Below are 26,313 nucleotides of genomic sequence, written 5' to 3' on the forward strand. Positions count from 1 at the left end.
GTTCGCAGCTTTCTTTAAAGTAATTTTTCCGTGGTTATTGGTCACTTAAAATTCTTTTTCATGTCTAATTAAATCATTCGCGCTTAAAACTCATCGATGGATATATCTTTTGTCGATAAACGTTTAACTATTTTTAGTACGTTAATGTTTCAAAAATCTTTGAAGCTTAAATTTTTTAACGAGGGGAATATATTTTCAATTATTGAACTTTTTGGTATCATGATGCTCTTATAATAAAATTCTTGACACTTAAGTTGCGATTTTTTATAAAATTTTCGACATAATTTTTTAATTTCTATTTTGTTTATCAAATATTTTAATTTTTTAACATATTAATACTTTTTAAAGACGCAATAAATTATCCGTATAATAAGATTATTGAGCAAAGTAATTTTCTGATTTTTTCTATTAGTTGTTGGTTGTTAAAACAATTTATCAGTAAGGGAAATAAAGGAAGGCTTGTAATATCATCGACGACCCTTAGTCTAGACAGAATCGAGTCGTCTGGCTGCGTCTGTCAGCTCGTTTCACCTCCCCTCCAATAATCCAGGACGTTCGAGCCATTTATTCGAATCAAGAGCGAATCAACACGCAAAAGAAAACCGGTGATTCGATTGCTCTGTAGTTATCTAATAAAAAAAGAACGATAGAACGAGAAGAGAGTGAAACGTACCGAGTAATCATAGTTGAAAAATAATTCCTACAGCAAACACGTATCTCCTCCTCTAAATTACAAAATGTTCTATTTTCTCGTGAAACACGTTCTTTATTATTTCACTCGTATATTTCTTCCTTTTTATTTGCGTTTCTTTCCTTCCTATTTGTTTGTTTCTTCTGTATTTTTTTATATTTGTATAAATATCTCGACCATGCGGAAAGAGAGTTATGGAATTACTAACTTTTCTTTGCGTATAACAAATTTAGCTTCCGAGTTTTTACAAAATAAAACGAATCGATAAATAAAACTACCGAACGAAATAGTTTTCCGATTTTCTATAGCGCTTCCACCATTCTCTATTTATCGGCGATCTGCGATAAATATTAAGAGGTCTACTACCATCATTTATCGAACAAAAATATTTGTCATTTCGATATCAAGACACGTAAGGAAGAAGATGAAATTTTTTTGATTGTCAGCTTACTCTGGAATTTCTTAAGTGATCTCGTGCGACCCATTTCTATAGTTCCATTGAAAACTTTGGACTTCAAGCTCAAGCTGTAACTTGCATATATTCGAATGCAAAGTTTCGCCGCATATAATATCTCCGCCTAATATCTGGCATGTCTTTCTTATCGTATTCAGTCAGAAGAACGAAGAAAATTTTTCTAAATGTTTATATGTCACAGAAACAAGACACTGACCACGATTCGAGAGTTGTGCGATGACCAGGTATTGGCTTCGAATCCAGAACTTTGGAATGGGCGGGCGAGGAACGAACTGATGGAATACGAGGAACATTTGTACGAGTTCTACAAGCGCGGGTTAACGGATCGTGGAGAAAAGGTGTGGACCTTCTGGAACGCTGTATTCTACTGCGGCACCATTTATACCACCATAGGTGAGTCACGCTATCCAACCGGTATTTTTGGACAAATTTCCGGAAACTTATACGGGGTCTTCCGCCTTATCTTATTTACGTTAAAACAACTTTTGTTTGGGCTACACAATTATATACGATATACATACCTTTGGAAAATAAAGCCATGCATATTTATTTTTGATTTATAATATACGCGAAAAGGGGACGAAGAGACAACTAAATAAAATCTTCGTAAAGAGAGAGTTTATGAAATGTCTTCTATATATCTATAAACGAGTTCAAAATATTTCTAAGGAATATCATGCATCGTGCATCAATGTACAGCTGATTTTTGGGACAAAAGCAAATCGAACACGTCGCAACGATCCACAAGCTCTCTTGTTGATTAAAAAAAAAAAAAAAAGAGAAAGAAGAAAGAAAGTAATTGAATTCATAAATGGACCGAAGCTTGTATCAATATCAATCGATGAAAACGAAATCAAACCATTTATCGTTTCCTGTGGAAAAAAAAGAACAGAAATTGTTTTAGTCGACGTTACTTGACACGCGGCAGATTATTTTCTAATAATTGAGAAAAATTACCTGTCCATTTTATGGGGGAACTTGAAATATTTTTATGAACTGTGATACATTACGATAAATTATTATTTACGAGTACTTCACTATCACTATTTTTATCAGTGATAAATAAATCCTTTAGCATGCACAGCTTAATTTCTAATGTAATTATTTGTTAGTATAGAAAAATTCTGTAGGGAAGAATACGAGCAAAAGAGATTAGTCGACTGGTAGAAATTATTTACACAGATAAAAATAATATTAACTGATATTCTCGAAACACCACATACGATATGACGATGTTTCTTCTCCCGTGAAAACAAAGGAAACGAAAAAGAGTCAAACGGCTTCGCTTTATGGAATATATACACGTCAACCTAGGAGATGGCCTAATTTATTTATTCACATCTTCCTGATATAGCGTTTGTTTTCCTTCCACCTTGGCTTCCGACTTGCTAATCGATCGTATCTCGAAACACGCGCGAAAATACTGTTCCGTTTATTTGTAGATGACGTTGCACCGATACTCGATTCTTGCAACTGTTGATGATAGATTGCATTTCGCTAAAAGAACTCGCGTAGAACAAAGCTTCAAAGGAAGTTTGAAACAAAGCGATCATGAAAGAATAACGAAGTTTCTCTCGTAATGAAATTTCATTCTCTAGCAAATTTCAATTACGACGTTCTGAAAATTTATTCCAAACTTTAACTTTGAAATTAAGTTAACAAGCTTCGTTATTGTAAAAATAAAAGCTTACATGCATATATAACAATTGCCTCATCAGTAAAATGTGCATTGGCACAAAAATTCTATTCTTCGTGCAATCAAGATGCAGTCATCGAAGCCGATCGCATCTTTTACCTCAACCTAAACCTTAAACTTATTTATGATTTACGTTGGTCTAGTGGTATCCCAGTGGTGTGATCCAATTCAGCATTGGATTGCAACTTGAGTAACGTAAAAAGTATTTTCATCGTAGTACAGTGCAGTCGTCCAGCGAATAACTCGATCAAACGGATCGAAATTCTACTTTTTCGATTCAGTGTTTACCCTCGCCATCGTGAACACAATATTCCAGCGTTACTGGAATCGTCAGGGATGCTGGAAACAGGGATCCTTAATCCTTTGTTCATCACGGATCTTCGTTAAAGGTCTTTTCGTTATCATGAACGCTCAAGACTTAACTCAAAATTTACATCCTCAATGTGTCAAATACGTAATACACTTGAAACGATCATCAACCGCACGCCAACGACCTTTCAGGGAAGAAAAGATTCGCTATAAACAAAGAAGTGCAGGCACTACAGATTTTGTATTCGAACAACGGAATATCAACTTGCACGTGTAAGGACTTTGTGGCTCCGCGGATGTCCACGGATTACAGGCTAAGAAACGCTGCTCTAGGTGGTTCAATATTCCGTGTTAGCTGAAGCGTACACGTATTGTTTTATCCGTCTTTTGCGTGAATCCATTGCAACTGCTGTCTGCCACTTTCAACGACCCAAGAAAGACTGGAATAACGTGGCCATCGACCGACTTCCAGTCAAACCATTGAAATATACTCGCTTGAGTTAGTGACTGGATTAACGTAAACTCAGCTTTAACCTCGCCAAATTTTCATCTAAACATTCGCCCAAACCTCTACCCAAGCCCCTGGCCAGGGCTTAAGCTTGGGTATTTCATACATAAATAACAACTCTTCTAAAATATATTCGCTAAAATTTAAAATTCATGCAAACCTCCACCCAAATCAATATTCAAGACCCCACATCCAAGGGTGTTTTATATAAATAGCAACTACTCTCAAATTTGTAATTTTCTCTGCTCGTAGAAACGTTTCTAATTAAATCCAACGCCACCAAAGATAATCGAATATTCGTTTTCTTTTAAGCCTCAAGTGTGTGCCTGTTCGGGCTTTGTGGTGTTTACAAATTTATATTTATTTTTATTAGTCACTTACGTATCTTAAAACCTATCTTAATTAATCCTAAAACCTATGTACTTCGGTGCGGCAGCGTGTGTGTCGAGGAAACGGGCACGTTACGATTCTCCGCAGTTTCCACGCCAAAGGGGTGGAAAGTCTGATGCACTCCTCGTGACCTACATACTATCTCGATAAAGTGACTATTATCCTTTCACCCTGTTTAACCGCAACTTTCAACGACTTTGTTGGGCGAAGGATGTGGCTGACTTCGACGTCGTTAAATTGATCTATACACACCAGCTTCCGAGATAGTATTTACGAAACTGAGATCCATGGTCATTGGTTCGTTGGCTGACGCTCTGGGTGGAAATCGACGTCGATAAATCAACGGCAAGGAAATAAACTGCGAAACTCGAACAATGCAATCTTTCGCATAAACTACCGAGACAGCGTTTCTACCACGACACGATGTTGTTGATGTATTTTCGGTGGCGTCAACTGCTGCTGGTCGTCGACCGAGAATTTTTATATTTTGCAGCTGTGAAGCATAGTACGATAGTTACAGACTTTTATGCAGCAATTACGTAGACTGATGGTTGTCGAAGTTTGAAACGTACGTACAGAACATACAGATACACCTGCCATTTCCAATTTTTTCTTTATCTTCCTCGAAGAGAAGTAATACGTGAATAACCTTATCCTACTTTACTTACACAATGGAAATTATCTTTATTATTATTATTATCGTACGGGTGCAATAACAAGTACAAAAGAATACAATGTTAAGCGTACAGCGAGAAAAGAAAGAGAAAAGGATATTATTATCACGCGATAAGCGGATATTGTGGAGCTCCGTTTTAAATGCGGATAAGCGTCCAGAGAAAAAGTCGACATTTCCAGCGTATCGATTTGTTAATTAAGTATTTCTATTTAATGGATCTGCAGAGCCACAGCATGTTTTGGTACTTGACAGCAAAAATTCTTCAGCAAATTCCTAGTGCATCGAGGTGCTGTATATAGATCGATTCGTTCTAAAACAGACATAGGGTTCATTTTACCATTAATAATTTTGAATAGAAACGAAAGGTTTGCTAGAATTCTGCGATTTTCGAGAATAGATAGGCGAATATTATCCAAAATAGGTAGTTATGATTTTGAGACGACATTCTAATAATTCCAACTTAAAAGCAGCAATAGGATTATGCATTATATTTGTATATTGTATTGTATATCTTTCATATACTGGAGATTAAATAATTGGTGCGTATTCTAATCGTCAATCTTCGTTACTTTTTTCCTCGGTTTTTTAAATAATTGTTTCGCACAATTTTTCATCAGATATTTGGACGTATGGCAAACAAATTCATATACAAACTTCGAATACTAATTATTATTTGTATATTATCATTATGTTTCAGTTCGGATATCTTTTGAAAGAAGTTGTACATATTTGAGAGGGTTTTCAGGAAAATAGAGCGAAAAATCGCACAAATTGCGAAAAAAATGTATTTTTAGAGTACATTCGACATTTCCTACGGTCAGTTTTTGTGTTACAAAACGTTGGAATTAACCCGAGTACTCGTTTTAATTACTCGACTAATTTAATACCAAGGGTTAGGTTAGGATTAAGAGTAATGTAACACTTGGCTAATTAACTTATTTGTCGGGTAGTTAAGTATGCGAGTATTCGGCTTGGAAACCATCTGCCAACGAAACAGGGACAATTCGCGTATAATACCGCAGCATGCAGCATTTTAGCCATTCGTGTCCTGAATTATGTCGTTACTTTTTACGACTATTCTTGTTCTGGATATTTCCTGATATTTTGAAACGAATCGTTAATAAAATGATATCGACAATAATTGTACTTCTGATACAAATGAAAAAAAGGATTAGTATTTAAAAAGATACAATATCTTGTAGCGCAGTTGAAGATTGGAATTATATGAGTTTCTCAGAAGTCAAACTAATTAACAGGCTGTGGATTTTCTTGTATTTATGAATAATTTAAAACTGCAAAAGTACATAGTAACGTGGAAAAATATATGAAATATCCAAGGTATAGTGATCGCAATAATAAGCGAAGCAAATCACTATTCAGATTCCATTTCTCGAGTTCTATTCATAAAAATATCAATTTCAATAAATATACGTAGTTTAATTGCAGTGATCGCAATAATAAGTGAAGCAAGTCACTATTCAGATTCCATTTCTCGAGTTCTATTCATAAAAATATCAATTTCAATAAATATACGTAGTTTAATCGCAGCTAAAGATTTAGAAACTTAGAAAACCTGATTATACACTAGGTAATAGAAACAGATCTTAAAAGAGTTAGAAACTTGAAAAGGCCAAAAGTTAGATGGTAGAAATAAATCGTAAAAGATATAGAAACTTAAAGAAGCCAAAGATATTGAATAACAGAAAACGATAAAAGTTAGAACTTTTCCTTAATGAAATATTCGTCTTCAAACACAGCGCGTCGTTGTGAGTAGAAATGCGGGATGCCTAATCCATTTGACACACCGATAACTGTGCAAGATACGCGACTGCAATAGGATCTACTGAAATTAATAATGCACCGTATATGACCTCATTTTCTCGTACAGGCCTCGGTTATTAGACGCGGACTCTTGTTTTCCCTGCACACATTGTTCTGTTTCATTTTGTCACCTCGCAAAACAGAGATGCAGAAAGGGGATGGAAAATTTGTGCGACGAGTTGGTCGACGAAGATGAGCCCGGGACGATGATCGCGACCATAAGAACAAAACATCTTTTTCGCGTCGACGAAATGTGCCCACGCGTACTATTTCGAGAGGAACACGACTTACGTAAGGGTGGAAGAGGAGACGTGGGTGACGCTCGTGGGAAGATGTGGCGCCCATCGTTTTCGCAATTCTCGAGGAATGGTCTCTTTCAAAACAACCATCGACGAGAGGTCGTTTCTTTTTCTTTTTTTTTTTTTCTTTTTTAAACAGCTTTCGACGAGGAAGAGAAACGAGGTTCCGACAAGAGATCGTAAACCCTACGATTCCTAACACTTTATACGAAGAAAATAAAATTTGGTGATGGCTGATGGTGGAAGGTTGTTAAAAGGCTTAAAGATTTTGCTACTTTTCCTTTGTCGAGGAGGGAACGTTAATTTTCTTATGCTGAGATTGAGCTTTCTTTAATTTTCTCTCGTTTCGGTTCTACTTGGATTTTCGATCTGTTTAAGTGGATTGAGGTTTTCTAGATCGCGCATGAAACTTTTTATATCCAAGAACTGTATGTTTCCAATCTTTGCAAGAGAGAAAGTTAATCTTGAGGCGTAATGTTAGCACGATTGAATTGGGTCTCTTAAATTTGCCCATTTTTAAAAATATATTTAAATTTTAATAATATTTATTGCAGATTTCGTGGTTCTTGGAAGTCTTGAGAGTTTTTTCCTCTGACTCGTGAAGTTCTCATAAATTCTTATAAATTCTCTTATAAAACATTTCGTAAAAGATTTATAAATTCCCTTTTCTCTTTTATGACAGAGGAATAAGTTAATTTTAGCAATATGACTAATTTGAAATTTTGAAGAACCTTTCTTCGAACTTAGTCATCTTTAATTAACTTCTATCGTGTTTTTTAAAGCTTCTTGGAAGACTTAAGAGTTCCTCTTTTTCCATTTTTTCCTTTACCAAGAAGAAAATTAACTTTTTGTTGAAAAGTAATAATATTTTTTAATTAATTTCTTTTTAATTAATTATTTTGTGACACTGATACGACGATGAAACATTTTATGATATTATTTTCAGTGATATTCCAAGTTCCTCTGATCTTCCAAATATTCGTATGGAATTTCATAGCCGTTCTCGTTTCTTCGTTTGTTACATAACTGAAGTGTTTAAATGGGCCAATAAAACGGCAATCAGAGTGCTCTTAAGAGCATCGTTCTCTGATTATTGTTCTTTGAAATATAAACAACGAAAATCTTCCAGATTCACGTCCACGCCCAATCAAACGAAGAACAAAACACTATTAACCATTTTGTACTTTACATTCCTAAATCAAGCAGTGCTTGTCGAATAATCGGAATAAATACGTAAAATTGAAATCAATATTCCAATCGTGAAAACAAAGAGAAATAACACGAAACAAAATAAAACGTGGAAAACTTTTCATTCGAAAAATATTTTTATTTTCGTCAAATTATATCGTTAATTCGAAATGAAAGGCGATATAGTTCGTTAAATAAAGATGACAAGTGTCGTACAGTTCGATTTATGTCACGGTGGACGTAAGTAAAATATAGGAAAAGAATATTCAAAGAATCGTTACGGAAGGAATCGTAGGATAAAACCAGTGCTGGTTGCGAGTGAATTAAATTGTCTGGCAGCCTGTGAAACTTCGTCGTTCGTTTAGCGATGTTTCGCGTTTCGATTCTATTTCGAACGTGTTCAAGCGATTTATAACACGCTCGCGATCTCCGAATGTCGCGTTTCACGCAGAATAGAAATAAATACACCTGAATGGCGTCAGAAAACAGCGCTTGGGAAAATCGTGAGAAAGGCGCCAACGCGTTTACATTGAATTTCATCGGAATTCATATTTCTATGTATACCTTTAGGAAGATACGTTAAAAACCACAGAACCTGCATGGGAAATTGTTTCACTCATCAAATATTAGCACAGAAAATATTTTATTTTCGATATTAGCTCAGAAGGTATTTTAATTTAGACGTTATTAGAAAGTGTTTTACTTTAAATATTATATATATATATTTTTTGCATATTATGTGTATTTTATGGATTTTTGCAAATGAAAATCTTTCACATACGGAAACTTATAGAAAATTAAAATTGGGTTTTTACTGTGTAGTAACAAATCGTTTTGGACTTCAATATCATTATCTAGTTAAAAAAAAATCGCTCTAATTCTACTTATTATTCAGAGTTTTAGTCCTCTTAAAGTGTTACTTTTCCTAGATTACCTTTCTGTAGATTTGCATTGTATACGAAACAAGGTTTAGAGTAACATCTTAGCATACTATATAAGCTTCGTAGAATTTTATAAAAAATATAAAATGTTTTAATTTCAGCCTTAATCCCAGAGGGTAATTTTAATATTTAGCAAAATGAATATTTTCCCATACATTATCTCTCTAGAAGCACTCAGATGATCAACATTATCGTCAATATTATTGTTCATGTTATTGTCAACATTTAAGGTTCTCAGTACTGTCGTGAACAAGAGACTCTCTAGACTATCAATGTACACATGTTCCTTGTCCGTACGATGTTGAGGATCTTAAATATTGACAATAATATCGATCGAACGAACACTCCTTCTGAAGATACTCACTTCCGACGCATTTGAATAAATAAAGATTAAAAGATCTTGAGAGGAACATAGTTCAACTTAGTAAACTTTGACAAGAAGCACATACATATAGCGTTCTGACAATTTTGATTTAGAAAGATTAAGTTCTTCTCTCGCGTAGTTTTCATTCATAATTTCAACACAACTTTATAATAAGAATCAACAATTTTGAAATAATAATGGTTAAGTTTAATTAAGAATTAAGAAGCTGAAAATTACGGATATTCTCATCGTACGATTGCACTACGAATTTTTATGCATTCACGAGTAATGCAGAAATGTATAGAATGCAGGTAATATGCGAAACTATATTAAAATATATACTATTCATTATCATAGTCGATAACTAAAACAATTTTATACTTAAATTATATTCCTAAAAATATAATAAAAATACGCAGTTCACTTATAATGGATCATTATAGAATTCTTTACAGTAGCTAAATATACCTTCACTATTCAGCATCACAATGTCGAATAAAATTTGCGTTACAAATATATATATATACACAAATGAGTATACGATATTAATCATTCGATAATTAAAACGGTATACAGATTACGCGCCATCGAACCGTGTCTTCCATCAGATTCTGGAAATGATGAATCAGCGGTGTCAAAACGGGTGATAATTAGTCATGATCTGTTTAATTCTGCAAGCACAAAGAAACCGCTTCGTCGATCGGTCATTTTATTTTCGGTAGCGGTGCGTTTGCCGAAGTTTCTTTGTATTCGAGTTGGTAACTTTCCAAAAAATCTGTTTGCATGTGATCATCTTTATTTTTGTGTGTTTTACAATCCACTTAAATCGAATCATTACGCCGAATGGCACACGTGTTATCAGATTGTTACACGGAACAGCTTCATCTTGGATGAACGACCTCATCTTCCCTTGGTTCCATACAATTTTACTTTATACGTACAGTGACTCGCGAAAGTAATCGAACAATCATCATAGATACTTTCTATACGCTCAATATATTACGTGGGTTCTTGCAATTCCGTTAGCACTGCGACGAGACACGACTATCGCGATTACAATAGAAAAATTTGGAATCGTATTACCACACAGGCTTTTTGTAAACAAATTATGTGCATTGTACGAAACATGTTGCAATTTCGTTAGCACTGCGACGAGACACTACTATCGCGATTACAATAGACAAATTTGAAATCGTATTCCAACACTAACCACACAGGCTTTTTGTGAACATATTATGTGCATTGTACAAAACATGTTGCAATTTCTTTGGCGCTGCGACGAGACACGATTATCGCGATTACAATAGACAAATTTGAAATCGTATTCCAACACTAACCACACAGGCTTTTTGTGAACATATTATGTGCATTGTACAAAACATGTTGCAATTTCGTTGGCGCTGTAACGAGACACTACTATCGCGATTACAATAGAAAAATTTGAAATCGTATTACCACACAGGCTTTTTGTGAACATATTATGTGCATTGTACGAAACATGTTGCAATTTCGTTGGCGCTGCGACGAGACACGACTATCGCGATTACAATAGACAAATTTGAAATCGTATTCCAACACTAACCACACAGGCTTTTTGTGAACATATTATGTGCATTGTACAAAACATGTTGCAATTTCGTTGGCACTGTAACGAGACCCGACTAATATCGCGATTATAATTACTAAAATTTGGAATCGGATCGAAAATGGAAATAGAAATTACGAGGCGTTTATTGCAAATATACACTAAGTGAAAAATTAGTCCACTTAGCGTAACAAATGTACAGTTAGTATACTTAGCATTACTAAATTAATATAATTAGCATGAATAGAAGTTTCAAGCACACAATTCGCGTTAAAAATGGTTTCGTTACATTTTGCGGTTTCTTACCATAGTAAGTAATAATTGTTTGTTCAAATATTTTGCTGATCTCTGCATAGCTTCCAATAAATATCCTGTATCTTCTATATAGATTATCAGATATGTTTCAAATTTTACTAATACAATCACGACAGTCGTGTCTCGTTACTGCGCTAACGAGATTTCAAAATGTTTTGTACAATAGATTGTACGAAACGTTTACTGTATAGCAGATTAATATTTGTTAATTTCTTTCAAAATATAGAACTGCTTTTAGGAGAATCAAATAAGAACTTAGATTCGATGCTAATATTACGCGAGACAGGTAAAAGAGAAACGATAAGAGGAACGAAGATTTGTGTTTTAGAAGTTGATGCAGCAGGTGTTTAATCTGTTAGCCATTCTTGATTTCATTGCGCGTGTAAATTGAGCCACCTCAAAGGTAGCGCACTTGCCTTTTAGGGACTTATCGATCCAATTTTTCTCGTTCATTTTAACGACCCGTGAAAAGCTCTCAGCTTCGTGAACAGCTTGTTTTATTTCTTTTTCTTCTCTCTTTCTCTTTTTCACACACTTTCATCTTCATAATATTTTCCGCTCTCTTTTTCCTCTAGTTTGAACAACGTATACATACACCTTCTGTTCGAGAGCGAGTAAAAATTAAACATGGAAGTAAAAAGTTAAATATTAGGAAAATGAAGTTTTTGGAGGAAATAGTAGTTAAATTTTGCCACAAACTTTTCACGTAGAAAAAATTATATAAAGTTTCAAGATTTTTTAAACTTCTTTTAAAATCGATTTTCCTTATCCCGAATAGCAGCAGAAATAACACGTGCATCAGGTGAATTATTTATTATGACGCTGTTTATTATTATTAATATATAAAAAAATAGGTAATTCATACTTTTCGCAGAGAATGAAAAATTACACCGATTAATGTAACCAAAGGTAGAGTTGTATCTGAAGAAAGGGGAATGATATTGCTGTTTTCAGGAGTAACGATGCATAGAAACGCGTAAAATTAACTTCATGGAATATGCTCCATTCCACACCATTTCGTTTCACCTTGTTGTATTTCTTCCTATCTCTAACTAACTATGTTAAAGATGCAATTTGTTATGGCTACCTTGAATATTTTTGGATTCGTTTGAATATTTGTATTTCTCTTAATTTATTACGTGTTCTAACTTTATTTTCGAACAATAATTTTATGAACGCGGCGAGTGAGACGACGCGGAATTCCTTCCGAGGACGTCGAAGATAGAACGATGAGTATAAAACGCGATTCGAAGGACACGGGCCAAAGAAGATTATCGCTTTATTGAGTCGATGTCCATAAAGGAAGAAACCATAATCGTATGAAGGCAGTATCCTTGATAAATACAGACGAAAAACGAAGCTTCCTTTAACACGCTCACAAATTAAGCTTCTACCACAGGGATACTCATATAAAAAAAAAAAAAGAAAAATCGTTTGATAAAGTAGAAACTCGCGTTCACGACGAGGGAAAAGAAGATAATAAAAGATAAGGATAAGTTAGGGACATTAGAGGGTCGAAGATAAATTGGGCGAATGTCGGGGAAACCGAATCGAGGTCGAAAAAATAAGAAGATCACAGTAAGAAATAGTATTTCATTATCAAGAACCGAAATCGCAGTATGAAAAGATGCGAAAGTTAAATTACCAAGAAAATCTGCAAGGTGAAGTGAAAACAGATTTAAGTTGAAAACTAGCGTTTCGCTGAAATGATGCGATTTAATTCCCTGTTAATTTAAGCAAAGATGCTCCAAATGAGAAATGTTGATGGCCGGAAAGTTCCAAAGTTTCAAACGTATATGATATGAGAAGAAAATGTGAAGTAATTTTAAATTGCTCGCGAGACGAAAGATAGAGATTTTGAAAACTCAATTTTTACCGAAACAGTAGTCAAATAGAATTCAACGACGCTTTTAATTTTATGTTAAGTTCGTTACAATTTGAACTTGGAAAACATCTATAGAATAACATCTAAGAATAAAATAAATTTCAGCAGATATTTTATGAAAATCGACGTTTAATATTTTCAGTTAAAAGGACAATCATTTCGACGAAAAGAATATTTAGGTAATATTTAATATTTGTTGTAAAATTTTTATAACGCTTTCCATGATATCTAGATAAAAAAGAAATTAAGTAAATTGTCCTGACATTCGTGAACAGTTACGCATATTCTTCATGCGATTATGCTAACTAGGAAGCTTGGAAAAATGTTAAAATTTTATGCTGATCATGTAGAGATCATAAAAGTTTGCCAGCGTAGGTTAATCTTGTTCTGAACTGCCATTTAAGAGTATAACTATGTAAAAACTTCTGTGATTTGATTTAGGAAAATTGCTACGATCGTATCTCCTAGTCTTCAGTCAGATTTATATAATTAAAAAATATGGCACACATTGAGAAACTAATATTCGTAATGTTTTACCTCGGAGTAGGCGTGCAACTTCTAAGAATCACGAGAATCATGAAACTTCTACGAAAAGTTCCAAGGATCATTATAAATAAATTCTTATTCTATATTATGCCTGTGCAAATCGATTCTTCTGTAACGTTAAATTAGGTTTTGTTACATTTCAGTCTTTTTTACATTTTGTTTCATATATACATTTAATAAACATCAGGTTCAATAGCCATAAAATTATTCTGCAGACTACTGATTTGATATATTGAAATTTTGCATATAGAATTTAGATCGCAACATTTGCTTTTGTTCTTTTTATATGTAAGGATACACATACCATAGAGTTTCTTCTCAATTACGCTTTTATTCCGGTAAAACAGATCGTTGAAAGCACCTGTGCCGTTTAAATAACCGTTTCATTCCTGATAATGCGTGTACGCAGTATTTTGCTTCAACGAACTATCAGATAAAGAAAAAGAAAATGTGTCTATTTTTAACTAAACTAGTCTGTGATTTTAACGTGTTTTTACGAAAAAAAATCAAAACAAAATTTTTCTATTACAATCGTATACAACAACTGATAAAAAACAAATTCTCATAATTATAAAAAGACTAGGTTTCTATTATAACTTACACAGTAACTGATAAAAAAAATTTGCCCCATAGTCATAAAAAACTCCATTTTTACTATCATACGTATAATACCCGATAACAGACAATTTCCGTCGTACCCATAGAGAAACTATGTTCGTATTACAAACTGTAAAGAAAACTATATTTCTAAAAAACTATATCCAGTAACCGACAAGAAAACGACTTTCTCCACATTTAAAAAAAAATGTTATTTTAAAAAGAACACCTACAAAAGTACTAAATCTTTTACAGTCTCCTCGGTAACATCTTCAAGTACCCATAAACTTTGGCTTATCCTCCAAACAATCCTTCGTACGACCCGCTACACAATACCGTGACAACAGCATACTTAGCGTAATATTTTTCCTTCCTCGATACCACCGAACCCCTAAAATCATATTGCATGACGTCAATCGCTTGATAACGCTACGCTTTGGGTAGCCTCGAAGAAAGCTCCGCATAGCGGTTGAAGAGAGTGGTGGTAACAGTAACCGATTGCAGGTTCGGGTGGCGTTGAACGGGTTGCAGTAGCTGCAGGGCCGGCACCGCGACGCCCGAGCGTCGTTGGCCTCCTGGTTGCGCGCGATTCGCGTGGCGCCTTCGCTCGATACCCGCTGCGGCAAAACCATCTGGTTCCGTTGGTAGCGCGTGGTGGGAGCAGCCTCTGTTTTATTTCTGTCTCGGTGTCCGTCTGCACCGGGGCCAACCAAGACGCAATCGTGCAGTTTTCGCGTCAAACCAACAGTTCGATTTTGTCCCGCGTTCCATCTGTACCGATTCTCCGTGTCCTGAGACATGGAGGACAGTTACACAGTACACAGGCGGCGCAAAGCCGCGGCCAGAAGGCGCGAGAAGACACCGGACCCTTCCTCGAGGAACCAACGATTGGTGGAAACTTCCGACGACGAGGAAGAGGCGAGACGCGCCAGGATGGAACAGATGGCGGAGGATGCTGAGCGAGCCGAGTTGGAGGATCGGGAGAAGAGAAGCAAGGAGGAAGATTTGCAGCTGAAGGTGGAGGAAAGAAAGAAGAGGAGTCCAAGCAAGGTCAAGGACGCTGATGGTAAAAAGGTGAGCGAAGAGAAGAAGAGTTCTACTTCTCCTCAGAAAGAATCGCAAGCACGTGAGAGTGACGCTAAAGATGAGACCACTGCACAGTCGGTAAGGAAGGAATTGGCTAGCCAAGTGGATAACGGAAGTCCAGTGAAGGAAGCGACCAAGAGTGGAGAAGTTGTTGCGAAGTATCAGGATGCTATACCGAGCTCAAAGGATATTGATGGTGATATAGATCAACCGATTGAACCGAGGAAGGTGGAAAGACGTTTGAAGAAGAAGTCGAGGGAAAGAATGGAGAGACACGGTCAGTCGACTGACTCTAGCGATATGGAGGAGATAGACAGGCATCCGAGAAGAACTAAATCACCGGAAACAGGGAAATTTAGAATAAAGAAGAGTTCCTCGAAGAAAATTAGCAGCGGTGATTCTGAAATTGGAATGAAAGAGGCGATCGAGAAGCCTCCAAGAGAGAAGAAGTCCAGTAAACAGAAGCTTGAGGGAGACGATCAAGCGAAACCTGAAAGAGGACGTTCTAGAGTTCATAGTCAAACTGACGATACCGACGAAGATCGTAAAATGAAGAAGAGCGAGTCTTTCCCTCGGCAGACGGAAGAAGTCGCGATGAAGAGATCCTCCTCTGACATAAAGAAACAGATAATTCCTTTGAGTAACGACAGTCTAATGGAAGATTTCGCTAGGGCCCAGGAGGAATACCTGAAGAGAGAGCAGAACATCCTCGATGCCGATATTCCGGACGTGTTCGAGGATGCTCAAGAAGAAAAGCCGTTAAGAAGAAGGAAATTCAGTACACCGCTCACAGAGATGGAACAAGACGCCATCGAGAAATCTATCGAGAAGCTGAAAGAGTCTGAGAGAAAAAAAGGTTGGTTTTCTTGGCTGCCATTCTTTGGCAAGAAAAAGGAAGACAAAGAAGACGATGACCCAGAGAAGAAAGAAGACTACGAAGAACCAGAGAAAGTCAAACCACCAAAACAAGAAGAACCGACAAAAGTTAAAACAGAAGACAAATTCTTGGAAGTAAGACTGGACCAACCGGCGAAAGTCACTTTCATGGACTTTTTAAGGGCAATGAAAGACGTGGTTGCAGAGTTTAAGGCGTTCGTCGCGCAAAACCCTCGAGAAGCACAAATTGTAAGAGGATTGAGAAATCGTTGCATGTCAGAATTAATGTTGGTGATGATCTACTGTGGTTTGGGCGCGTTCATTTTCCGGTTCACCGAGGGTGCATTCGAGACGTTCTACAAATGCGGCGTGAAACGCGTGAAACGAGATTTCCTGGATAGTTTGTGGAACTACAGTCACAATCTGAGGGAAGACGACTGGAAGAGCATGGCTCGCAGGAAGCTAATGGAGTTTGAAGAGCAGTTGCACACTGCTCACGAAGCGGGCGTTCATACATACAGCGGGCAAAGAAGTTGGAGCTTTCTCAACGCTGTCGTGTACTGTCTGACAGTAATAACCACTATCGGTGAGAAAATCCGGATAGCTCTGAGATAAAAGGAAATATGGAAGGAAAATATAAAATCGATGTGCGACGGTGTGAAGAGATATGGTTATCGCAAAAGCTCTTATAAGTTCTGTATTGATTTTCCTAACTGACTGATATAGTCGTACAGGCGATGATTGTGGGTTGTATATTTGATTATCAAAAGCTGAATGCGCACGCGTTTCGTGCCAGCGGTCTAAATTTTTCAGGAATGATAGGTTCGTAGGGGAGTTTGGGAATTTATTACGTTCTGGAATGGAATATCGTGATTTTGAAACTTCTGAGGATTTGGTTCCATGGAGGAGGTTCCACGTTGTTATTAAATATTAATAATAGGATAGACATCTAATTAGAGATTTATGATTCAGATTTCGTGTCTAGATTAACAATGACTATGAAAGACGGTTTTCGAGGGTAGTTTGATAATATGAAATATCTTTTTAATCTGATTTCATAAAATATTTGATAGTAAATTTGGCAATTTCCAGGGAAACGAAATTAAAAATATTCATGATGCAATGAATTAAACGAATAATTCAGCTCTTATGTTTAGTCTCTTAGAAATGACTAATCAGTAGAAATTTAATTAATCTAATGTGAAAAACCACGAATGGTTTCTAATTTATATAATCTTTTTAATCTTATTTAATAAGACGATGACAATCAAAGCTGGAAATTATCTGTGAAATGAAATTCAAATATTGCTGATAAGTTGAATGTTCCATATTTTATATTTGGATTGTTAATAACCCTTAATTGGTAAGAACATAATATTAAAATATTGCTAACAGATTGAATATTAAATTAAATCTAACAAGCATATACAATAATTCATTTTTCGTATTTACGATCTTACAAATCTTTAATTAGTAGAAATTTAATATTAAATTTATATGATCTGCGAATATGCGTAACCATTTGAATCTAGATCGATGAGACGAGCACAAAGCCAGCAATTATCGATAAATCGAAATACAAATTATCTAAACTATCCGATCGATTCGGATTTAATAAACAGAAAATCAAATTTCATAACATTTCGTTTCATCGAAACAAACGATTTCAAAGTTCATGAGGAACAAACAGTTACAAAGAATAATCGTTTACATAAACAAGATACTTGAAAGGAAAGTTCTATTATCGAAGAAATCGACCACTTTATGAGCAAACGACCGCCAAATTGTACCACTAAAATTGCTAAACTTAGATCGAACACCACCGCGTATTTAGTATCTCTCAGGTTTATTTTTGTCCCATAGAAATATATGTATAGAGACGTGAACCTCTCAAGGTTTGACCCTCTCGAAAATTTGAATTCTCATTACCGAATATGAATCATGCAATTCCAGTCGTTACAGTCTCAACTTTACGAATCTTTCACTCTATTTTAGGATACGGACATATTTCACCTAGTACCACCACCGGAAGAGCCATCACAATAGTTTACGCTATCTTCGGTATCCCGATGTTTCTGATAATATTGGCCGATTTTGGCAAATTATTCACGCGTGGTATCAAGTTCCTCTGGGCGTTCGTCCGAAGGGTGTATTATACCGGAAGTTGTCGCAAGGTTCGTCGAACCGTACCTGTTCAGGTAAGATCTCAAAATCATAGAGAACGATCGTCTTGTGACTTTTGGTTTCTATTCGTTTTATTTCTATCCTAAAAGGAAAAGCAATAATCGTCTACTCTTAACCGTTTGTTGCATTTTCTAATATATCATCATTAATCATAGAAAAAAAAAAGGAATAAATTTTAACGAGACAATTTAGATTAAAGTCAAATTCTGCAAGAAGTCAATGCGCAGCATTATCGCAATAATGAAATATCACGGTACAGAAAGTGAAACGTCTGAAAGTACGTCTATTCTACCTTCTGACCTCGTATCTCGTGAGCTCACCAAGCTTATACCGCATCGACTGTAACATTGTGATTTCTAATTTCACTGATTAAGTCTTCGGTAAACAGGAAGTGATGAAAGGCGTGCAATTAGTTTACGACCTAGCAACGTTTAAGAGGCCCTCGCAGATTAATCCAGAGGATATCGAAGAAATACAAAAGCAGGCTCCGCAATCTCAAACGGTCCTCAACTTGGATGGAAACGTGCCTGACACACCAGGAACACCGGCGATGTCCGCGTTCGCCATCGACGACGAATTTAATCTACCAATCTCTGTTGCCATCTTCATTCTACTCGGTTACATTTTCATAGGCGCCACATTGTTCTGTTTATCGGAAGGATGGGGCTTCTTCGAGAGCTTCTACTTCGTTTTCATCTCCATGAGCACTATCGGCTTCGGCGATTACGTGCCAAAGGTGAAAATTCTTCGCATTTTTTTTTTGTTTTTTTTTTTTTGTCTTTACTTCGACGATATTTTAGTCGTCCTTTTTATATCTTGCATCACGCCCCGCTCGTTCCGCCTTCCCTAAACGACGAGATCGATTCGTTGCTAGACTGATTCCAAGAGACACGTTCGATGGAACAGTTAACTTTTCTTTTAGCTCAAAGCTGGATACCAGCGTTTAGTCATATCTTGTGAGAGGATTTTCAGAATTTTGTAAGCTGGAACAACGTTACGTAATCCTAAATTTTGATTTATGCAAAGTTAGTATTTGTTCGATTTCGTCGTATTTTTAGCTCAAAGAAATTTAGAAAAGAAACGGTAAGAATTTCCATCTAATGAAATTCGGAGAAAGGAAGGAACTTTACAAATCCTAGCAAGCTTACTATTTTACGCCATTTCCTCTTATGTTTCTATTTATCTTAATAAGTGATTCGTTGAATTGAAAAATCCTGATCTTATTTTAACCGAGAACAAATTCTATACGAAGACGAATTATTAATTTTTCTCTGTTCAAATGAATAAAGGAAATTCGATATTACTTAGAATTTATTAAACCATTTTACAAAGTATTGTTATACAACGTGGCTGAACTTTACCAATTTTAATTTATTAAATTCAGAACGTGTCTCTTCGATGTACATTCTTCGATTTTCATTTGCGATTAGCGTTTGCTTTATATTTGACCGATGGAATGTACCCTTGTCCCTAAGATTCGTATTCAGTGAGCTATATAATTAACTTATTCTTTTGCTTGTCCCTTTCACGGTGGCGTTCAGACGGTAAGCTTTGAAAATCAAAAAGTTAATCAAGAAACAGACAAACAAACACAAATTCTAAAGAGAACTAATAATGCACATCACCGTATATACACACTATTTCGTACATGCTTTTCGCATAAATCTCACTTCGGCACAATTGCACATGTTTTCTTAGCGAAAATTAAAATAAAACAAAAAAAAAAAAAACTGCCGATGACAGAATACACGCGCACACATTAACAAATTGATTGGTTGGTTGATCTAGCATCCCATATACATGATGTGTTCGATAATATACCTGGTGTTCGGCCTGGCCCTCACGTCTATGTGCATCAACGTCGTACAGGTACGAATTTTTCATTAATTATTTTCTAAAGAAATAAAAAAACCCGATTTAACCTGCGATAATCTAAATCTCATAATCCAATTTAAATTACCAAATTTTCTAAATCTCTTATTTTCTAATCTAATGAAAATCTAGTAATCCAATCTAACACATAGTATAATATAACAATGTGATATAAATAGTATAACATATAATTTATATACAATAATCCAATTTAATTTTATATTTAATAATATATACGTATATACATGTAAATAACCTGCCCCATAATAACCTAAATTTTCTAATCGAATATAAATTAAATAGAAGATCGACTTTTCTAAGCTTTCCTATATAGCATATAATAATTCCTAATCAAATAAAACTTTACTAATCTAGCATACCCTCAATAACTACATAACCTAATTTAGAATATCGAAGAAATATTAATTTTCATTATGCGGAACACATTCTACTCTATATTATCCTTACAACTATAACACTCCATACTATCGCGCTTTTAACGCTTGACAATTAATCTGATCAACAGGTGATGCTATCAGACTCATTCAAACAGGCGAGTCAGAAGATTGGAGCGACGATTGGCTTCGAGATTGCGGAAGAGGATCAATCAGTGAATCCAGCGGTTCCTCCGCCGGTCGAAGTAGCTGACGTTCACACTACCATCAAGGAGTCCGACAGTGGTGAAAAGATTGCACCAAAAGCCAAGCAAGAAGACGTCGATTTATAAATAAGAACTTTCTACCAAAAGCCAAAAAAAATCAAAAGGAACAAAAAAGAAAAAAAAAAATAGTCGAGTTATCCGATTGATCGCTGCGTTCGCACACCGAGCACCGATAACACGCGCGTTTTCGCCTTTAAAACAATAAGTCTTGTTCGTCCGGTCGCTTAAACAGGCAACGACGAGTCTCAATTCGACTCGATTCAGTTACCAGTCGAGATCGCGGAGAAACGAAATCGATAAAAATACACGCATACGATAATTCACTTTGAAATTGGTGCTTCAATTTTCAACGATCGTTCACGATCATCGTCCCGATCGATCATGGTACCTTGGACAGGGTGTACAGTTACGTGAAAAAGTTTACTATCAGACTGAATTTTTAACTTCGTATTTAAAGAGCGATATCCGAAAGAACTTCAAGTAATATCGGGATAAGCAAACACCGTATAGTTTATCCATGATATTGCTTGAAACTCTTTAAAATATCGTTTTTGAAATATAAGGTGGGAGATTTATTTGGCTGGAAACTTTGCACGTCACTGTAGATCGCGTTTCTGGTCACCGTAGAAACGGCTAATCGAAACTTTCATGCTCCGTATGGGATACACAGGAATGCTAAACGAGCCGCTTATTCGATAAATCGGTTTAGTCCATGAAACAAAACATAGAGAAAATTGGTGAAATTATACATATAAAATAAGGATCGATCGAATGCTTTGACGCGAAAAATTTCAAAAATTTCTCAAAATCGAGTTAACCACTTTCAGGTCACTTTGATCGAACGGCTCAAGTCATAGGATCTACCAGTTACTAAGACTCCCGCTGGCTGCACCGTAGTCGCCACAGAAAACGCACCTGATTACGAATTCCTTCGTGTCTGGTAGGAAGCCAACCTTGGAGCGTATTCTGAGAGCGAACGTTACGCTGACAACGCGATTAGAATGTGATCGATTTAGACGAGAAGCGCGGAGTATTCTTCGATTCTTTTAGCGAGGAATGATTGAAATTGGCATCTTAAAATTAACAAGTTCCGTGCCATGTGGTTCATTCGACGACGAAACGATTCTTATGACAAAAAGTAGAATTTTTATCAGACACTTAATAGTATTTTTTTCGCTTTTCAAAATGTCAGAGATTCAAAGAAATCACTACTTTTCTATGACTCGTTACTCTAAACCAACTTTTAACTATACCTTGAAATTAATGTGTGAAGTAAAAAAAAAAAGAGAAAAATAAGAAAGAAAAATGGAAAAAGATTAAAATACACGATAAAATTCTTTTAAGGAATAGAAGTTACTTTAAACATGGTTGCATTCTGATGAATTTATTTTGATGACTAAAAAATGTAAGAATGTCGAGGAACCAAGTAAAGAAATCTTATATCGGTAATGCAGAGAATATGAACGTTACCATTGTCGATACGAATTACAGATGATATCGTGGACTGATTCACGTGACCAATTCTAGAAAGTGATAAGGATATCTTGTAATTTGTGACGATTTAAATGGATAGTACTCTAGTTTCCATAGATTACAATACAGAAATTACAATAAAGAGAAGCTTACTTGCAATAAAGAAAAACATGATTACAAAGAATCGCCGCTTATTTTCTACGCGTAACTAAATATTCTACGATAAATTCTCTTTACTTTAAAGCTTCACCGAAACTTTCAATTTTCACCTGGCACGGAACGTGTTAATCTTTTCCAGAACTATAAGCGTTCAACCTTAAATTTTCAATTTACGATCAAAATTCGCAGAAAATTTAAAATGCATTTCGTGCGGCTCGTGTCAGCTGTCGAACGTTATTTTTATCGAGCGAACGACACTGCACGCGAACGCGAACTAATCAATCCGCATAACATAAAAAAAGAAAATCTTATCGTTCCTCGCGATATAAACGGCTGATTGTCACAAGCGTAACGTAAGAAGGAGGATATCCGGTTGTTTTTAGTTCGATGATAAGAAAAGACGTATAGTAATTCTGCGATTGTTCGCAGACCAGACACAGCAGTTGCGATTTATTTGTCGTAGTCTACTGTCGACAATAAATACAACCCTGTACTTTGTATATTTTGTAGATTTGTCGTGTTGCTATCTTTTTTTTTCTTTTTTAAGTTGTTTTTATATTACGTACATACGAGTATAATGAAGCTTTTGGACGGACACGCCTGTACCGACTGAGTAGCTTTTAAACTTTCAGTCTCTGAGTTCTGTTCGAACGTTTCGTCCATATAAAGAAAAAATATGTGATCTTATTGTTTAAACAATCCTCCAGTTGCATTCGTAAAACATTCAGTGAAGAGTGTGGGGATGTATATTTTTATTTGATGTTAATCTAAACAACGTTCTCCAAACTAAAGTACATTCGGTGAATATAAAAATCAATAACTACATAATAGGTAGATTTTAGTATAATGAAACGTTATATTGATACATTGAGATGTTATACCTATATTTAAAGTTGTTCAATTATTCAAATATTATTGTTGTAATTATTTCACTTTTGAGCGTATTCAATAATCGTACATAAAACTATATTTATTACTTTTTGTCCTTTTTATGCACAACTTTCGATAGGAATTTCCTTTAATTTTTGATAGATATATAACGTATTTAAATGTATTTAATTATTTGTTATAAACATCATCAAATATGAAATTTATTTTACCATGTTATGTTAAAGAAGAAAGGAAATTATCAATTGATGAGTTTATCGGTAAAACAGTAATTCATAGAACTTTTCAACAATGAATGTTAAAATTTTTAATATTTATCATGTAATAAACCAAAATGATGCACTACTAAAAAATCGATTACAGAATGGCGAACGATGTTGTAGAAGGAGAGAAGAAGGTGTTTGACGATCGAACTGGGGGATTGAAATAAATTTTCGTCGCGGGAAGAGGAAAAAACTTGTGCCTTTTTAAGAATGAACTGTGTTAGCTATTTACATTTTATCAGATACGATAAGAATTCCTGTAACGCGATTAAATTATAGAAACAGAAAAAAAGAGATATATAACATATATACTCGTTGCTACTCAAGTGACAAAAATATACTTCCTTTTCCCAACGATTGAAAAGGAATAAAAGATATGGCAGATCGCTTAATGTCTATATCATATGTCTTTGCAATTTTATTACACGTTATAAATTCACGTAACAGAAATAAAAAGAAACGAAATAAGCGAGCAAATTGATTATGGGTAACGAGTACTTGTTATTTATTAATATGATCATAATAATGACATCATTGTGAACTTTATTTACAAATAAATGTTTCAGATATTAGGATTCTTTCACCTTTATTTTATCCACTTTTCTTATACAGGCTGTCTCTTGCAACTAAGACGTACGCATCCCATGACTCACAGAACAAAATTACTTCATTCGTGATTAAAATTGAAATTAATTTTACTGTGGAATTATTACCACTATAATGGCGATAATATTTTGCAATTGCAATACGAATACTTCTACTTAGAACAAATTATTCATCTTAGAACAAAATTAAATGTAGAATTTAATATGGTGCAAATTAAATGATAACTCTTGAAATATTTGTACACGATACTTTACTCAGACTAGAACGAAATTATTTGATAAATGTTCTAACTACATCCAATTACGATCGTAGCCAATTAGCTCGCATTATTTGTTACATATATAATTCATAATTCTATTACTTATAGCAATGCAATTAATAATTGTATATCAAACAATATGATTACCTATATTTCATCACATGCAGGTACGGGAAAACACTACGTAGTTGAAATCACGCATTTCAAAAAATGATACATCTTGATACCACCCACAATTCAACAGCACAATGACGCTCCGCGCCAAAACTTCGTCTAGCTGTTTCCCGATTAGCTGCAGCGGAATCGTTCCTGATTCGTTTAAAGTCGCGCGTAGAATTGAAATACTGAACGCTGGAAAACCTGTTTCAGTCAAGGATCTATGATAGTTTCAGAACGGATAACGTACATGAACGACAATGCATCGCCTGTCTACACCGATCACGTCGCTGTCGCTCATGTGCATCAGGTTTTACGTGCGTAACCTATCACTATTGTCAGCTGTCAGTTACGCGTCGTGAGAAATTTACTTTCGAGAGTTTAATAAGTGAAGATCTTTTCGTAACTATTAATTTTATCATCTTTAGCGATTGACTCGAATTTGCACGGTCGTAACCGTGCTATTTATGTTGATGTTATAAAATGAAAAATGGATTTGCATGTTCTGCATTTTTTCACTATAGGATAGTATTGTATACTTCACTAAAATTTACATTAACGGAATATACATTAATGTTATTTATTCATATAATGAAAAAAGGACTAATCTGATCCATTTAAGCATGTAATGGAAAAGGATATTTATTAAAATTTTTCTATATTAACTGATGTATAAGAAACCTTAAAGATAAGATCTGTTTTGGATTTTAACATAACATTTATATTAAAAGAAAATTATATAACATGGATTTAGTGTCCCCCAATATAACAAATAAGATAAAGAACCTTATGGTTTACAATTTATTAATAATGAAGCTAATCGATCTATATTACAATTTAGTTCTGACATAAGAATCTAAAAGATTATGCATTTACATGTGTTTTCTATATGTATGTATTTGTAATAATTATTAAGAGCACCCACGCTCTTGGCTTTTTTATATTAACTTTCTTCCAAAAACTACAATCATTAACTATATATGTGTTTATAACAATAACGAATGTTTCATTTTTGTTCAGAATTTGTAACTATACTACTTTGACTATGAATAACGTGCATAGGCTAAATAAATTATAAATAATAATTTTAATATGTGCAGGAGATCGAAAGCTTCATTTACTTCTATTCTCCATACTAATCGAGTGTCTTTATCTTAATATACATCTACGTTTGATCATAATTACATTTTTGTATCTGTTTTATTAATAATTTTACAGCAGTGATTTATGTTACCTTAAAGAGCAATTATATACATTAATTCATGTTATAAATATAAGTTATTATACATTTATATCTATATGTTCAGTTATTTAGCAAATAGTACTTTGAGCAGTTTTTTTATTCAAGAAGAATGTAATACATTATAGAATATGGTATTCCATTTTTATTAGATATCTTTTTGAATAAAAAACAATATGAATTATTTTATGCATATATAAAAACTTAACAATTTTTCATGATTTATAACATTCCAATGAATAAAAAACAATTTTCATTGTGTTTGATGAATCGAAAACATTTTTTCCATGCAAGTGGAAGAATT

The 26,313-nt window shown here is 34.8% G+C and overlaps 1 protein-coding gene and 1 long non-coding RNA gene across 3 annotated transcripts; one reads left to right on the forward strand and one right to left on the reverse strand.

Moving 5' to 3' along the window:
- Positions 1-4,746: 4,746 nt before the first annotated feature.
- LOC132912345 (uncharacterized) lies at positions 4,747-24,899 on the reverse strand. The gene is made up of 2 exons (XR_009659185.1): positions 24,761-24,899; positions 4,747-5,055 (listed from the first exon to the last, which is right to left on the reverse strand). It is a non-coding gene; the product is annotated as an uncharacterized LOC132912345 (long non-coding RNA).
- LOC132912259 (uncharacterized) lies at positions 14,859-24,320 on the forward strand. 2 transcript variants are annotated; one of them, XM_060969563.1, is made up of 5 exons: positions 14,863-16,834; positions 18,244-18,446; positions 18,821-19,168; positions 20,221-20,301; positions 20,831-24,320. In XM_060969563.1, the coding sequence occupies exons 1-5, from the start codon at positions 15,085-15,087 to the stop codon at positions 21,029-21,031; spliced, it is 2,583 nt and encodes an 860-aa protein (XP_060825546.1). In that variant the 5' UTR covers positions 14,863-15,084; the 3' UTR covers positions 21,032-24,320. The 2 variants fall into 2 exon arrangements, with proteins under 2 accessions (XP_060825547.1, XP_060825546.1); XM_060969564.1 differs by lacking the exons at positions 20,221-20,301; positions 20,831-24,320 and adding an exon at positions 19,974-20,200 and having other exon boundaries at positions 14,859-16,834.
- Positions 24,900-26,313: the final 1,414 nt, after the last annotated feature.

This window comes from Bombus pascuorum, chromosome 11 (genome assembly GCF_905332965.1).
Source record: "Bombus pascuorum chromosome 11, iyBomPasc1.1, whole genome shotgun sequence".
Lineage (NCBI taxonomy): Eukaryota > Metazoa > Arthropoda > Insecta > Hymenoptera > Apidae > Bombus > Bombus pascuorum.

Excerpts from the sequence above, each read along its gene's own strand:
- LOC132912259 (XM_060969563.1), top strand. The coding sequence starts at position 15,085 with ATGGAGGACAGTTACACAGTACACAGGCGGCGCAAAGCCGCGGCCAGA. Across the intron at positions 18,447-18,820 it reads GTCGAACCGTACCTGTTCAG|GAAGTGATGAAAGGCGTGCA; the intron begins GTAAGATCTCAA and ends TTCGGTAAACAG. Across the intron at positions 20,302-20,830 it reads TGTGCATCAACGTCGTACAG|GTGATGCTATCAGACTCATT; the intron begins GTACGAATTTTT and ends TCTGATCAACAG.